Here is a 17,856-nt window from a genome sequence, read left to right as displayed (position 1 = left end):
TGCTGAGACAGGAGCATCTTCACTCCAGTGCACACTGTTCCTCACTGTCAGACACAAGGTAAAGCGCTGTCAGGAGAGGGCGACTAATTAACATGAAGTAATTACATGTGTATTCGCCTGCTGTGACTGTGGAGAATGAGAACACATTTACAGCTCCAGAGGGTTTCAATCCTTCATTAAACAAACAGTTATAACATGAGAGATATCATCCGTTTCACTGGCAAATGATAGTCCATAAAGCCCTGCTAAGATAACTGATCAGAGCTGTTTTCTCTCTGTTACACTGTTACCCCATAAACTTTTGTGTGTTTCAAATGTAATATGCTGTCTCTCCTGACTAAGGATATTTCTCTGGATCGCTGTGGATTTGTCAGTGTCGTTTGCGGTCACACATCAGATGTGAACTGGGTCTGATTTGTGGTTATAAAATAGAAGTGCTCATCACATCAGTGATCAGGACCAAAGCCCTGAGACAACAAGCTGTCAACAGACTTAATAGGGAGACCATAATCATCAAATTTGCAGTATTTCAAATGCATGTTTTTTAAATGCAAACTATTATTTTGTATTTAAATACCTTTGAAAAAAAATTGAATGTATTTGATTAAAACATTTAATCTGAGTACTTTTACATTTTCAACATACATAAGGTCATCCTCCTTAGTAGACTGCTGATTTCCTGCAGGGATGGACAGTATTTCAAATACATGTATTTGAAATACTATTTTGTATTTTGTATTTAAAAACTTTTGGAAAAAGTAAAATGTATTTTGTATTTAAATACATTTAATCTTAGTAATTATTTGTTTTTAGTATTTTTGGATACTTACTGATAGAGGAAACCAGCGGTCTAATAGGGTCCAATTCACACTAATAACTAGTTGCTTATTAGCATGTCTATTATTAACATATTAGCTGTTTATTAGTGCTTATAAAGTACATATAATGCATGACATCCATAATCCTACCCAATACCCTAAACTTAACAACCACCTTATAAACTATTAATAAGCAGCAAATAAGGAGTTAATTGAGGCAAAAGTCATAGTTAATGGTTAGTTAATAGTGAGAATTGGACCCTAAAATAAAGTGTGAACATGAGTTAAAATGAGTTACAAAAGGGTGAATCTTTTTCATCCTTTCAATTTATAACCTGCTCAGCTACTGTATTTGTCTGAACATCCGAGGGGACATTATTAACAGTTTTAGGAGCTACTTTTAAACTTAAGATTGTAGAATTATTTTCGTAAGGCTCTCTGAAAAACTTGATTGTAATTGGTCAACGCTGCAATCTGCAGTGTCATGACCACTAAAGTGTATATTCAAACTTTTTTAGAGCCACAAGGAAATAATTTGTCAACTTGTATATTAAAATAATAATTGGACAAATCCTAATGGTTAATATGACACCTGTAGTCCCGTCTCACAGCTACGTGTTTGAGGAAGGTGTCACAAATTATTCTGTTTTGGTTTAATTCTAGTATCTAGATTTTGTTCTCAGTTTTCCTGTGATTTGTTTGTTTCCATGGATGTTAATTGGATGTTCTCTCTTCTGTTGATGAACTTCCCCAGTGTATTTAAGCCCTCTTTTCTTTCTGTTCTTTGTTCCGTGTCGTCAGTGTTAGATGAGTGTTGTGTGTTTCTCTGTGTGGATTAAAGCTTCTTTAAGCTTTAAGTACAAAATCTCTTGCTCCTTAGATTCTGTACTACTACAACACAGTTTGTGACAACTGCGTGTTTTACATTTCTAAACAGATTATTAGCTAATGTACTCTTTAATAATTAATAGTCTCAAGATACTTTAATAATTTCATACATTCCTATTTATAAAGATCTAATTTCTAAATGATGGTTATTTTAAATTACTGATAATAACCAATATTAGGGTTCCCTATTCTAAAAGTCGTAAACACTGATTTTTTAAAAAAATACTTTGTTAATAAAACAACGATTATTGGAGCATTTGTTAGCCTTTCTAAAAAAAAAAAAAAAATAATAATAATAATAATTGTATTGCAGTTTGTAATTGTTTGTGAAACTAACCAGCAATTTATAAGTGAAAACTGAACAGTTTTTTTTTTGGTCCTCTCTCTTTTTCTTTTACTATAGTGACATTGATAAAAAGTGAATATAATACTTCAAATATAAATATTTATTTATACTAATAAAAAAGTATGCATGGACTTTAAGAACAGGGTCTGAGCTAAATAGCACTTTTTTCACAATCCTTTATCAGTATTATATTCTTTCTGCTGCTTCTTTGATTTTTTTATAATTTGATTGATGAAGTGAATCTTTATTTTTCCTTTGCTTTCTGTACATACAGTAATCCATAAACTTGTCTAATGTTATTACAGTAGGAACCCTGAGAACTGGCGGATTGTATATGACTGCTTTAAAATGTATTAGGGATTAGTTTGATGTTAGCAGCACTAAAATATATTATATGTGCTTCATTCCTGATTTGTCTTGAACACACACATACATATATGAGACATGAAACCATCACTCAATCAGCATGTGACCTAAATGTGTTTGTAGTCTTATCTCTTCATCTTCATCAGTCTATTCTTGGATATTATATGTCTTTGTTGTGAGGATGGGTTTGGGACGAACTCAGATGCAGACAGGATGTACTGAACACAAGATTTATTATACAAAAAGGGGAAAAACAAAACCCACGAGGGGGAAAACAAGGGCTAGGGTGAACACTAAAAGAATTCTACAAAACACAATAAACAAGGTAAACAAAGACTCTGAACACTAAATACTAACAAACACTCACTGCAAGACAAAGACTTCTTCGAGGGGAGGAACACATAACACATAACACATAGTAGGAACACATAAGTAGAACAATGAACCGACCAAAGACAGAGCACACTAGGAGATCTAAATAGGGGAACAATTAAGACACGACAGGTGGCACAGATACGGCAATCACAACAAGACTAGGATAACAAGGGGGGCGGGGCAAGGGAATGAGACAACACAAGCACATGGCCCAAAGACAAGGCCATGTGCTTGTACACAAAACACGGGTCTGTCATGATCCTGCCTCAAGACTAGAGAAAAGTCGGGACATGAAGGCAGAATCATGACAGAACCCCTCCCTTAAGGAGCGGCTTCCAGACGCTCCCCAAGGGAACATCAAACGCGGGACAAGACTGACTGGGACAGAGACAAAAACCAACAAGACATGACAAATAATAACAAAGGCAAACATGAATAGACAATGACGGGGTTAGGGTGACAAATCAAAAAAAACAAACAGGGAAGGGGAGGGGGCGGGACCACAAAGTTCATGGGGGACAGACCAGGGTGGGTGGGTGGGGTAGGAATCTTAGGAGGACAGGACGAAGGCTGACGACGGGGGGTACGGGCAGGTCTGGGTGGTGAGGGACGGGGAGGGGTCTCGGGACAACTGACAGGGGACATGACAGGAGCAGACACGGGACGCGGGGGGACAACATCTACTGGACACGGGGGGACGACATCTACTGGACACGGGGGGACGACATCTACGGGACACGGGGGGACGACATCTACGGGACACGGGGGGACGACATCTACGGGACACGGGGAGACGACATCTACGGGACACGGGGAGACGACATCTACGGGACACGGGGAGGCAACGACAGGACACTCGGGATTTCTGGGGACAGGGTCCGGGGACGAGACAGGACTGACGGGGACTTCTAAAATCTGAACAAGACGGGACAAATAATCAGAAAAAGACTTTACAGCTATTACAATGGGCATCTCCTTGCGAGATGAGACCGATTGTAGTAAAGCCTTGGCTGCAGAGTCGGCCGCGGCTCTCTCCTCCGCCCTCGTGACTGCTGACTTAGTGACAGTTCTCATCCTTGCCGGCCCGGGCACGCCAGCGCTCACCGCTGCTGGCTTGGGCACAGTCACCGCTGCTGGCTCGGGCACGCTCTCCGCTGCTGGCTCGGGCACGCTCTCCGCTGCTGGCTCGGGCACGCTCTCCGCTGCTGGCTCGGGCACGCCAGCGCTCACCGCTGCTGGCACGGGCACGCAAGCGCTCACCGCTGCTGGCTCGGGCACGCTCACCGCTGCTGGCTCGGGCACGCTCACCGCTGCTGGCTCGGGCACGCCAGCTCTCTCCGCTGCTGGCTCGGGCACGCCAGCTCTCTCCGCTGCTGGCTCGGGCACGCCAGCTCTCTCCGCTGCTGGCTCGGGAACGCCAGCTCTCTCCGCTGCTGGCTCGGGCACGCCAGCTCTCTCCGCTGCTGGCTCGGGCACGCCAGCTCTCTCCGCTGCTGGCTCGGGCACGCCAGCTCTCTCCGCTGCTGGCTCGGGCACGCCAGCTCTCTCCGCTGCTGGCTCGGGCACGCCAGCTCTCTCCGCTGCTGGCTCGGGCACGCCAGCTCTCTCCGCTGCTGGCACGGGAGGAGACAGGGTCACAGGACCGGCAGGCCCCTTCTTCCTCCTCTTCCTCCTCGGGCGCGGTGCAGAGGCTACAGCTGGGTCAGAGGCGGGTTGGGGGAGTTTGGTCTCGGGCAGGGCAGCCTCGGACGCCGAAGACTCTGAAGCTGACTCCCATGAAAGCCGTCTCCCTCGCTTGTTGGGGAGACTTAAGGTAGTGGGAGGTACCTCAGGATCTTGGGAGGGACGTAACTGATCCCCCAGGGTTGCCACGGCCAGGACACGACCCTCCGGGATCGCCGGCAGCTGGGTAGGTGGGGACCTCTGGGGGGTACCCTGCGGCGCCTCCTGGGAGAACTTCTCCCACAGCCGGGCATAATTGTAGAGAACCCACTCGTTCTCAGGCGAGTATGGCAGGGCAACCCTTTTCTTCTCGGCGGGGGACGACATCCAACACTGTTGGCGGAACTCCAATTGGGATTGAGGAGTGGGGGACATCCTGTCTGCTGAGTTCCTATTTGGTCGGTTCATTCTGTTGTGAGGATGGGTTTGGGACGAACTCAGATGCAGACAGGATGTACTGAACACAAGATTTATTATACAAAAAGGGGAAAAACAAAACCCACGAGGGGGAAAACAAGGGCTAGGGTGAACACTAAAAGAATTCTACAAAACACAATAAACAAGGTAAACAAAGACTCTGAACACTAAATACTAACAAACACTCACTGCAAGACAAAGACTTCTTCGAGGGGTTTCTAGGACAAGGTATCTCAGGAGAATGACATGTAGGAACACATAAGTAGAACAATGAACCGACCAAAGACAGAGCACACTAGGAGATCTAAATAGGGGAACAATTAAGACACGACAGGTGGCACAGATACGGCAATCACAACAAGACTAGGATAACAAGGGGGGCGGGGCAAGGGAATGAGACAACACAAGCACATGGCCCAAAGACAAGGCCATGTGCTTGTACACAAAACACGGGTCTGTCATGATCCTGCCTCAAGACTAGAGAAAAGTCGGGACATGAAGGCAGAATCATGACAGTCTTATAAGCAGATGTCAGAATAACAAAAGCTACATATGTCTCGCTGGTTACCAATAATGGCTGAGCCAAAACAAATCCCTTTGTCTCAGGTCCTTCTCGTGACACTGAGACTCGCGATCTGTCTTCCGTGTTATTATGGATTATTCATCTCAGGGGAATTACGTGGATGTGAGAGGCAGGGCTTAGTGTCCAGTGATCTTCATCTCCTCTGTGTGCTGTCAGATTAATACTGTGCAATGTATTTAACAGCACTTTGTTTAAAAAATATCAGTTCAGCAGGATCTAATCATATTAAAGATGACAAGAAGTGTGGATACAATTAAAAATTTGCAATAAAAAATAGTTTTTATATGAAAGCATTGAGTAGTTTGACTCTAACATTTTCTGCAGAAAAAGTAAATGACATTTGCCTCAGATAAAAATGTAGTGTTGTGTTGTTTAAAAAATGAATATGAACATGTTTTCTTTGCGTATTTGAGTTCTGAAAACACTATTTTGAGACCAGTTGTCATTTTCTAGAAATAAATGCTCTAAATGACAAAATGTTGATTCGAAATTTGGGAAAAATGTTGTCGGTACTTTGCAGAATAAAAAAATTGGCATCATTGCTCCAGTCTTCAGTGTCACCTGATCCTTCAGAAATCATTAATACGCTGATTTAATAATAATAATAATAATAATAATAAAATAATAATAAAAAATCGAATTATTATCAATGAGAAGTCTTTTGTAACATTACAAATGTCTGCACTGTCACTTCTGATCAATTTAATGCATCCTTACTGAATAAATGCTTTCATTTATAGAAATAAATAAATAAATGCACTGACCTCAAACTAAACTTTTGAACGGTAGTGTATTTCATCACTTAATGTCAGAGCTTATTGTAAGTCTGTCTTGAAAGACTAAAATGAATGCGATTTTGACTTTGGCAACTCAACTGTTGCAAAACAGTACAAACAACACTGGAATGCAGAGGTTATCCAAACATAATAGAGATTATTTACATACAGAAGTCTCAATTTTACTGCAGCAAAAACAGCATTTGTAATTCTTAGGGTCAGTGAGTGGTGCAAAATAATGAATAACTGAATTACGGCTATTTTTAGTGTGCCTAATGCATTGAAGCTGCTGTATATGACTCAACATATACAGTCCAGTAGTCTTTCTTTGTTCAACAATGCAGTATTAGGGAGGTATGTGGCGGTTCTCCAATAAAATTCAATCATGTTCACTTGGCCTTTGTCTTGTGTGCAATGTAGAAACAACAGCCTGAAAACAAAAGACACATCCCTCTGCCAAACCCAAAAAAAGAGACCAACATTACCACACAACTCTCTCTTAAAATGAGTTTACAATAACAATATATATCTACCGTGAATGTTCACACTTATATCTTCTTCTTTTTTTAAATTTGGGCAGAATGGGAAATGCTCATGATAGAAACGTGTATTTGCATGGTAAAGAAGACACAGCAGATGTGTGCTAGTGGAACACTCAAAACTCAGTCCTGTATTTGTCAGCATCTGATTCTAATTGTACTGTTAGACTGTGACCAAACTAGGTACATCATGATGAGTGATAAATCACATCTCTTCAATGTTAATCTGAGTTTTCGTTTGTGAACTGCGCTCTGCATAAAAACATTCTGACAGTTGGTTGGTATAGTCTCAGGCTCAAACAGCATAGCCAATGGCCACATGGACCTTGCACACAAAAAATGGTAAGAGCCACTTCTGTAAGTTCTGTTTTATCAGCACACATGGACACAAAGTCATGTTTGTACAATGAGAACTAGTCTTACAATCAGTGGCGGCTTGTCAGGGGAGGCACAGCCTACACAAAATTTTGTAGACCCACGCCTAATCTAGACATAAAACCATCATCATTATGCGGCCAAACGGGCTGTTTTAGAAACAAATTATTTAGCAAAACCGAGTGGCTACCTGGCTCAGTGAACTTGAACAAACTCTTCTGCTGGCTTTGTCTTCTATTTGACGAATCAAATGGAGGATTCAATCCATGGATAACAACTGGTTTCAATGATATGAAGAATTTAGCAAGAGCTACGGAAAAACATGCAAAGTCTCGTAGCCATATATCTTCCACTCTTAAGATGAAGATGTTCAGGCGGGTAAGAATCGATGAGGCACTCCGTCAGGCCGCTGCCACTGGGGTTCTGCAGCATAACGAGCAGGTGGCAGAAAAACGTGATCTTTTGCGCAAACTGATCATTGCTATCCTATATTTGGCCCAACAAGAACATGCATTTCATGGTCATGATGAGTCTGCTACAAGTAAAAACAAAGGGAATTTTGTACAACTTCTAGAAACCTTTTCAGAGTTTTACCCAGCACTTGCAGAGCATCTATAGCCACTGTTGTAAATAATGAAATAGATCAAGAAATTCAGTCAACGGATTTCTTTGCCATACAAGCAGATAACACTACCAGTGTCTCATGTAAATGCCAGCTGTCCATCATTCTTCATTATGTGAATGTCTATGGTGCTATTTGTGAGAGATTTCTGGTTTTCCATGATGTTAGTGCCGACAGAGACACCAAATCACTTCTGAAGTGTTATTGAAAGTAATTCAGAAGTGAATCTGTCAAACATAGACAGAGAGACATTTATTGAAATGAAAAGTATGAATTTTTTCGACTTCTGGACTTTTCAGCATTTGCAGATTTTCTTAACCATAGGGGTTTCCTGATGCTAGCCTTACTTTTAAAAGTGTACCCCTTCTTTGACAGTTGGAGGTTGTAAAATGAACTGCTTGTGGTCTATAAAGAGATGCATTTCCATAAAACGCTGAGTGACTTCCTTCAGATGATCAGACAGGATGATTTGCATAGCACCCTGCCAGAACTGTTCAGATTGCTTAAGTTAATGCTAACGATTCCTGTAACAACTGTGTCTGCTGAAAGGTCTTTCTCTGGCCTGAAGAGCGTGAGAACATATCTTCGCAGTAACTGTGGAGAAGAAAGACTGTCGCACTTGACAACAATTTCTGGGGAGTCAGCCTTAACTGACCGACAAATTAAAGATGACAGGTGTATTCTACGACAGAGTCATAGACATATTTGCCACTAAGAAGGACAGGAGGATGGATTTTTTTTGTCAAGTAATAGGCGAGTAAAAATTTAAATATATTGATTTGCTGTATACGTACAATGACATTTCCCCACATAAACCATTTAGGTAGCCAAAAGCAGGCATTTATTAAGCAGAAAAGAAAGATATTTTAATATCCACGAGCCATCACTGCTCACAATTCGACAAGGTTTATGAGGTGCATTTATATTTTAAAAACAAATTGTAGAAAGTAGAAACATATAATGAAAAAGTTGATATATAAACTGGGTCACATTTTAGTTTAGAGACCACTTCTCACCATTAACTAGTTGCTTATTAGCATATTGGCTGTTAATTAGAATGTATAAAGCATTTATTAATGTCTTATTGTGCATCACCATTTTGGACCTCTTAATCCTGCTCCATACTTAAAATTAATATTATTATAATTGTCATATAATAAATGCATTTGATTTCTTAATTGACTGTTAAATAAACTTCATTTAATTTTTTTTATTAAATTAAAACTTTAATTTCAGTTTTAGTGTTTATTTTAAAATTATTAAAAATAATTTTGGTGTATGGTGTACTACTATTGACAACAGACAATGAAATGATTTGAAGATCCTTTTTTAAACCTGTTTATTGGATGTTCTGCTGTGGTAGCGAACCTGATACTGAACACATCTCCTGAGAAACTGTTCATTTAGTTGTTTCTCACTAATGTCTCGATCTGGAAATAAGTGGTTTAGATAAGAACGATGTTTATTAGTCTGACTGGCAGTGGATGAGTGCTTTGGCTAGATCTAGTTTGGATAAATCTGATCTGATGCAGCTGTTGTCTAACCTGTGCCACCTCCTCAAAGTCATCGTGGCGTTTCTGTAGGGCTCTGGCTCTGTGTAGGGATTTGCCCACACCTGTGTGTTTACTGAGGAAAGCCTCTCCGTGATTCTCTATCCAGTCAATCACCTGCAACACACAAACACACACAATCCATTCAGTGCATGGAGAACAAAAATCCTTTATCGCTTCTAAAACCTCTTTAAAGTGTTATATCATCTAAAATAAATCTTCTAAAATAAATCTTCTCCTGAACTCTAGAGAAGACACGGTCACTTCGCTATTTTCACCGGGAGAAAAATCTGAGATGTGAAAGTCTCCATTTTCTCCATTTGTTCTCATTTCTACTTAGATAGAAACATTCAATAAATCTCCTAAGTGATTTTTATTTAATGCAAGTGTGTATCTAGGTGCACAACATCACAGATGTTTGTTCTCATGGTTAGTGAACCAATCTATATCTGTAGATTAATTTATTTAGTTTTAGAAAAAAAAAAAAACACCACGCATCTGAGCTCTTTTTTTCTAGTTACACTCATAGTATTTGTGGTTCTACTACTACACTTGCGTGTTTGCATGTGATAGAACGAAAATCAAACATGCAAACAATTGCGTCAGTGAGTTCTTGTTTCTGCTATATTGATTAAAGCATCCAGTGCATGTTCTAAAAACAGCGTCTTCTTTCACACGCACATTAACAGAAGCTGATGAGATAAATATAGCCCTGCGTGACGAGTCCTTCACAGGATGCGGCTGCTCAAAGCAACAGTCAGCAGTTCACAGATGGCACCCATTACATCAATCAGTCCAAACACCTGTTTGGCCAAATACATCAACTTATAATTCAATAACAATCATGCATTTGTTTTCGACTATCAGTCATTGTGACTTGCAAGATGGTTAATGCTGTGTTCATAACTATTGATTATGCGTTGTAATGGCTGTTTACATAAAGCAAATCAAACTTATGATAATAATAAAGTTCAAGAAATAATCAAGGAAATGACATAATGAAATGAACAGGCTGGAGTATTTTGTAAACATTCAGAACTGCTATTACAGTTTCTCCTGTTTTAGGCTGTAATGACAAATAAGGATGTCCAAGATGATGATAAGGAAAAAAGACCATCAGATGTATAATGTCAGACTGATAGAGCATGTTATGGGTGTAAAGCAGTCAGTCTCCTGCAGTCTGTACCACAATGACTCACAACCCTCATTTACTCCAGTTATCATGGTTTCCCAGGTAACCGAGAGGACTTGTGTGCTCTGCTGATAACCCCAGGACTCACTGCTAAGCACAACCAGTTCACCACTAACCCCAGACAAAAAGCAAAGAAAACACGGCAGACCCACTCTGATCTTATCAAGATGGGCTCTGACTTCCACAGACTGAGGCACAGATCATATGAAGGGCTCTAATGCAGTCAGGCACAAGAGAGTTTTTAAAGAAACAACTCATCCAGAAATTCTCTTAATAGAACGTGGAATAGAAAAAAAAAAGATGTTTAACAGAATGTTGACAGTCCACCTCCAAAAAGGACATTTTAGGAAGCACATTCTCATTTGTGGTGAACTATTACTTTAAATTGTAGCATTTGAACACAAACAAGACTTGTGTGTGTAGAAGTGTGGGAGGTCTGTTCATTTACTCTAAACTCAACCTACTCATTGCCTGTATTTAAATACACACTTGAAGATATTTGGATACTTCTCACCCTTCATTACTCAAGAATTGCTAACATTTCAGGGTGAGGCAAACTAACATCACCAAATATGGATAATAATAACAATCTGTCTCTCAGAAAACATCCAGTATGTGATGTCCAATGATCCAGGTTTATCAGAGCCATATGTTTGTGTTTAAAGTGTTTAGCATGTTTCACCTTGATCTGCATTTGAGGGATGAAATCAAACTGCATCAATCAGAGATCAACTTTCCCGCATATCAGAAAATCTATGAGTGATGCTTTACCCAATCAGCACATTAGAGCAACTTTAAACAATCATCGAATGCAAGGTAAATTAAATTATTTCCTTGCTAAACCTACAACACAGTGCATGAACAGAACTGAAACACAGTCCATCACCTGAAATACAATAAATTTGGTATCACCATTACCAACTATGTCTGATTCATGTGCCACATGAGATAGAGACCTACCCACAGAACTTGGGCAGATTGGCCACTCTTGACCACTCCCCAGCCTGTGATGTAAGCATCTGACATAAGCATTACATGATGACAAAGAGCTCCTAGCACATGACCTTAATACAGGAACCAAGTCTTCTTCCTCGTGGCTAAGGCACGAAGGCATCCCTGCGTGATCTTGATCAAGTGAAATGGGTTGCCCCTGTTGGAAAACCCTTTGGTCCTGAGCCACCACTGTGGAGGTCTCAAGTACAGCAAGCCAAAAGGAATGACTCTGGATGCAGCTGCCATCAGACCCATTAGTCACTGAAACGGTTTCACAGTGAGTGACTGGCCCAGTCTGATACTGTTCATAGCTGCAAGAATCGAACTTACACGAGCAGGAGACAAATGTGCCTGCATCGTCATCGTATCCCACACCATTCCAAGATAAATGGTGCTCTGAACTGGATAAAGCACACTCTTCTTGGTGTATAGCCTTAACTTCATCTCTTTCATATAAGCGAGGATGACATCTCGATGCCAAACCTCCACATGCTCTGATTGAGCCAGAATCAACCAATCATTTATATAGCTTAGAAGGCAGATGCCCTGGAGTCTAGGAGAGGAGCCAGAGCGGGATCCATACACTTGGTGAAAGTGTGGAGCGATAGTGCTAGGCCGGAAGAAAGAAACCATTATTGGTAAGCTTTGCCCCCAAAACTGAACCTCAGAACGTTCCTGTGTTTGGTAAGGATGGAAACATGGAAGTATATATCCTTTAGATATATGGTAACAAACCAGTCTTCTGACCTGATCTGAGTCACAATCTGTTTGAATGTCAACAACTTGAACGATTTGACAGAATGGTTCAGATGGCACAGATCTATAATCGGTTGTAACCCCCCCCCCCCCCATCCTTCTTTGAAATAACAAAGTATGTCTGGGGTTGTATAAACCGGAGGTTGTATAAACTGGAATCTCTCTCAAGAAGAGGAACGAGTTCTATGGTCTCCTTCCTCAAGACTGTGTATACTTCTTGTCCCATTACCAGAGCCTGCTCCGGACCAACTAGAGTGGGGATAACCCCGTTGATAGGAGGAGTACAAGCCAAACTTGAAACAGTTTGCACGGTCCATTGTGAGACATTTAGTAAAAGTCTCCAAGCTGCCAGAAAGTCTACTAAGGTTACCAGTCTCTTGAGGTTTCTGGTGTAATATGAGCGGCCAATGGTGCCCTGAAGCGAAAACCTGGCAGGAACAATCCAATCTGACACTGAGGAGAGATGAGCACAATATGATGAGATATCCTCCGCTCTACCCCACCTCTTGACAACAGAGCTTACTGCATCGTATGAAAAACACCCCGAAAAGGGTGTTCTTCTAGGTGGAAGACTCTGTCTTTCTCTTTCATGTCGGACAGGTTCAGCTATAAGTGTCTCTCAGAGGCCACCAAGGCTGCCATGAAATGACCATTTCCTTGGTGGCACTGAGGGACAGATCAATGGCCTGGCGGACATCTTGTATTTCCTAATAGCCATCTTTGTTACCCAGGTCCTTTATCAGGTCAGCCTGGTATGCCTACAAGACTGCCGTGTAAGCCTTACCCACCAAAGCCAAAGTGGATATTAAGGGCTTGGGTAACACTGGAACCTTCAGGGATGATGCTGCTTTCAAGGAGAGATAGCTGGCCAACGACTGCTCAACCCATGGCATCATCCCATAGCCGTTGTCTTTGTCCAGGAAACACTAATTTGGTTTACTTTTAGGATGAATTTCCTGCTGCTAAGCTGGCCACTCTTTTTAGCCTATCAACAGCAGCTCCTCATACTGAACACACTGACGTGACAAGTTCTCAGTCTCACTCTGTTCCATGCTCACCACATCAACCTCCTCAGAGGAAGAGAGGCAAAGCATGGTGCCCTCCCTCTGGGTGGAAGAAACCGCAGTACAGGCTTCTAAGCCCAGAGAGGGAGCAGTGGATATAGTAGGTGAAAGCAAATAAAAGGCCATGCCAGTCTTTAACCCCTCTGCCAGATCCATTTGCAATCCACAAGATCTCAATCGCCGCTGTGCCTCAGCAAAAGCGGGACAGGAACAGCAGTAAAGTTATGCTTGAAGTTTAGTACATTTGAGATATGTTTTCTTTCAAGGTATTACCAAATCAAAATAAGTGCTTCTTTAGCACAAAATATTATTAAAACGTAATGAAAATGTACTTTAAAATAATACTTTTAATTTGAGATGATTACAATCTGAATAAGTGTGTTTAAGAAATGTAATTACTGGCAGTACTTAATTAAGATGTTTAATTACACCCAATATATTTTTAGTCTTAGCTTTTTTATATCAATATTATTATCTGCAAGGAATTTATATATATATATATATATATATATATATATATATATATATATATATATATATATATATATATATATAAATTTAATTTAATTTATTTTTGTTTTAATTAATTTGTGTGTGTGTGTGTGTGTGTGTGTGTGTGTGTGTGTGTGTGTGTGTGTGTGTGTGTGTGTGTTTGTGTGACCAATCACGGAAAGTAGGGACACAATTCAGCTCTGGGGCATTTTGAGTTATTCACAGATTTTGAAAGTGTAGTCTCCAAGCTTTCCAACGATGTGTAACACATGGAAATCTGATAATATTTGGAGAAGTTGTGGCCATTTGAAGGTAGGCACTCAAAAAAGCTAAAAAAGCAGAAAATAGCCTCTAAAGGTTGTGCAGTTCTCACCAGTTCTCACTGCTGTGAGTGACAATGGGGCTCATTTACATCTCATTTAGATGCCTCGAATGAAATAAGTCGTTCTGGCACACTTTCTCTTTGTCGGGGTCTTCTTTGTGGATGTAACCATCTCCGAAGTTTGCACTGTGCGTCTGTTTGCCTCTAAATTTTACGGATTTTCCCAATTTCTCTGTCTTTATCCCCATCAAATGTTACTATCGATATAGCCTCTGATATCTTACAGTCCAACTCATATAACAAAATAACAATAACACAAGAAAAAACTACCTGCTTATCCAGTATGGAAATACAGACAGACAATGAAACGCCCCTACTGCGTGCTAGAATCTCCGACAAACAAGCTGATTTCAACCTCAAAATGTACGCTTTTAAAAATACCAATACTGCTATCTCAAACATGGAGAGGCTTCTTTGTGATATCAACTAACAGATTCTGCAAAAAAACGAAAATCACCAATTTAAAAAAAAAAAAACGCTTCTTTCTCATTTTGCTCGAAAGTTGTGCTGCCGACTTGTGTCACTGGTTTCCGTGACGGGTCACACACACACACACATATATATATACACTTTTAAGATTTGAGGTCACTACAATTGCACAAAGTTTATAACTTTGGAGTCATAAGGTTCAGAAGAGAGAATGGAGGGATTAAAAACAACTGATACTGTGCTCATAACGACTGAAACTGATACAGGAGTGGAGTAAAGTCTGTTCAGTGTAATGAAGGGTGTCATCTGTGCTGCTCACTTTGTCGGGGTCTTCTTTGTGGATGTAACCATCTCCGAAGTTTGCACTGTGCGTCTGTTTGCCTCTAAATTTTACGGATTTTCCCCATTTCTCTGTCTTTATCCCCATCAAATGTTACTATCGATATAGTGCTCATAACGACTGAAACTGATACAGGAGTGGAGTAAAGTCTGTTCAGTGTAATGAAGGGTGTCATCTGTGCTGCTCTCTGCCCTGTGTTTGGTCCGAATCTCGTCCCAGTTTGGGCTGGGTTTGGCCTCATAGCTCTTTGGTTCTGATTCAGATCTTGATTTGTCTGGGTCTGTTGGCTGTTCTACAGGACTTTTAGGACTTTTATCTGAATCCAGGCCCAGAGCTGCCACATGCACACTGAAAGAGGCTAATGGAGCGATATTAACTGCTCCTCTGGGCAACTATCCAGCACTGAAAAAACTCAAAGAAAATCTACACTCTTGAGTATAAAACTGTACAACTCTGAATTTATGGTGAACTGTTGACAAATTTTATCTTCCAGGCATCCTGCACTTTAAAATTATGGATGAATTACAGCATTTCTAAGAAAAAACATGAAAACTATTCATTTATTTATTAGTACTTATGTGGTACCATAGTAAAAATTATGACATCATATGGCAATAACGTTACTTTGATATATCACAGTATTTTACCCTGTTTACGTAGCTTGGTATATTCCATACATTGCACTGCAAAACTGCTATCTAAGTAGGGAACTTAGTGAGAGAGTCTGTGAGAGTGTAAACGTATGTGAGCATTCATCTACCTGCTGGACATCCTGCTGGAAGACACAGAGCTGCAGTCTCTGATGCAGACGGACTTTACGGTGCTGCCAGTTGCTCTCCAGACGTCTTTGGTGATGAAGGACCTCATGGACCACGTCCAGAATACAGTGCACGGCTTTAGAGTAGTTAGCTGATGCAGTCAGAGACTCTGAGTTACCGGGACTCAACGGTCGCTGAAGAACGTCCAGCAAAGCCTTACCATCCTGACTCACCTGCAGAGAGAGAACGAAATAAGAACTATTAAACAGCAGGGGTGCATTTATTTGAGCAAAAGTGATGGTAAAGACAATCAAAATGTTACAGAATATCTATATTTCAAATACTTTTTTATTTCTTTTGAACTTTCTATTCTTCAAAGAATCCTGAAAACAGTCTCATGGTTTGCACAAAATGTTCAATTGTATAAAATTTCACAATATTTTAATCTATTTTTGTGCAAATAAATGCAGTTTCTTTGAGCATAAGAGACTGGTTTTACTTTTTTTTTAAATCTTACAGACCCCAAACTTTGAATTGTAGTTTATCTGTATAAGGTAAAACAGTGTTCTTTAAAACATTTTGACCAAACAGAAATTGTACCAAATTCATTTAAAAATGTTTGAATGCAAAAAATGCTATTTTTATTTATTTATTTTTTGGGGGGGGGGCAAAAGAAGGACAATCCTAATTTGTATGGGTCAGAGACACTCTGGTCTAAATTCAATGTTTGTTGTTTTCTATCCACAGCCAAATATCGATAAATAATGTAAATTTCCTTATATATATATATATATATATATATATATATATATATATATATATATATATATATATATATATATATATATATATATCATTTTTTACATACTCATATCATAGATTTTCATGATTTGCTGTGGGAAGAACAATTTTTACGTTACGTTCACAATACGTTCACAATTTTTAATACTTGAATCACAGGGGTAAATCCACAACAGTTACATGGGAAACACACAACATCAAAAAAGCAGACCTGGTAAAACCAAACTAAACAAAGGGGCTATAAACACAGAACAATTAGGGGAACACAGGTGCATGGAAAGGTCATCCTCGCACCATTGACACAGGGTGGAAATTTGGGAGGAGGCTCAGGAGGAGGACGGACACCCGGGAGGGGGCCAGCAGACATAGTCCATGGGGGTGACAAATTAGAGAGGACCCAGGGAAGAGACAGGAGGGGCTTGGAGCAGGAGGATCCAAGCTGGAGCCAGGCCACAGCCATTACGATGACCCACGGTGGAGCTGACGGAGGGAGGAGCCATGGAGGAGGAATGGCAACCAACTCCAGGGGGCTGACCAATGGTGGCGGAGCATATGGTGGAGGAGCCTGAGGTGGAGAAGGAAAGCAGATGAGCCAGAGTGATGGGAAGGATCCAGAGGTTCTAGGCGGAGCAGATGGTGCCGGCAACCAACGCAAAGGCATGGATCTGGAGCCGGAGGGAAGAAAAGATGAAGGGAGCGTGGCAGAGCTAGTGGACAACCAGGCCACAGCAGAGAGGAGGGAGCTAGAAGCTATGATGGAGCTGGATGGGTCAACGGGCCGATGTGGAGTCCGGAGCCCAGAGGCTGGAAGTGGAGATAAGGGATACACTGGAGATATGCTGGAGGATGCCAGTTCTGTGGAGCTCGCACTGTTTAGATGGTGGAATGAGGGCGAGCAGTGTGGCTGCCAGATGACTGCAAAGGAGGAGGCATTTGAGAGCCTCCTGAGAGAACTTAGGAATGGGAGCCCTCTCGTCTTCAGTGTGGCACAGTCACCACGCCATACAAAACTCACCCTCAGCCGCTGAGCAGGGGGCGGAGTTACTCTCTGTGCTCACATTGTCTGAGGTTTTCTCCCTTGTGGTGGGTGTTGTTGCCAACTCACACACCTTGACTGATGTCATCAGCAGCTCTGGCTCCATGGCATTCCTCAGCTCTGTTGCTCCGTGCGACGATGGCTCATTGGTCACGGCGGGCTCTGGCTCACCATCAGCTGTGGGCTTGGACATGCACTCCGCGCAGCGGGAAGACTGTGGCACTGTGTCTCGCCAG

General features: G+C 41.2%; 1 protein-coding gene across 3 annotated transcripts in view; it reads right to left on the bottom strand.

The window, feature by feature from the left end:
* kalrna (kalirin RhoGEF kinase a) overlaps positions 1-17,856 on the bottom strand; it is a 197,368-nt gene that overhangs the window by 85,074 nt on the left and 94,438 nt on the right. For all 3 annotated transcript variants that reach the window (XM_026218614.1, XM_026218612.1, XM_026218613.1), the window contains exons 9-10: positions 15,786-16,016; positions 9,372-9,494 (exon numbers count right to left, since the gene is read on the bottom strand). In XM_026218614.1, coding sequence (XP_026074399.1) covers positions 9,372-9,494; positions 15,786-16,016 — 354 coding nt within the window. The remainder of the gene's footprint in view (positions 1-9,371; positions 9,495-15,785; positions 16,017-17,856) is intronic.

The sequence above is a fragment of the Carassius auratus genome, chromosome 34, assembly GCF_003368295.1.
Source record: "Carassius auratus strain Wakin chromosome 34, ASM336829v1, whole genome shotgun sequence".
NCBI classification, from domain to species: Eukaryota; Metazoa; Chordata; class Actinopteri; order Cypriniformes; family Cyprinidae; genus Carassius; species Carassius auratus.
The sequence above is the reverse complement of the archived record's forward strand: the minus strand, read 5'-3'. Positions and strand labels throughout refer to the sequence as shown.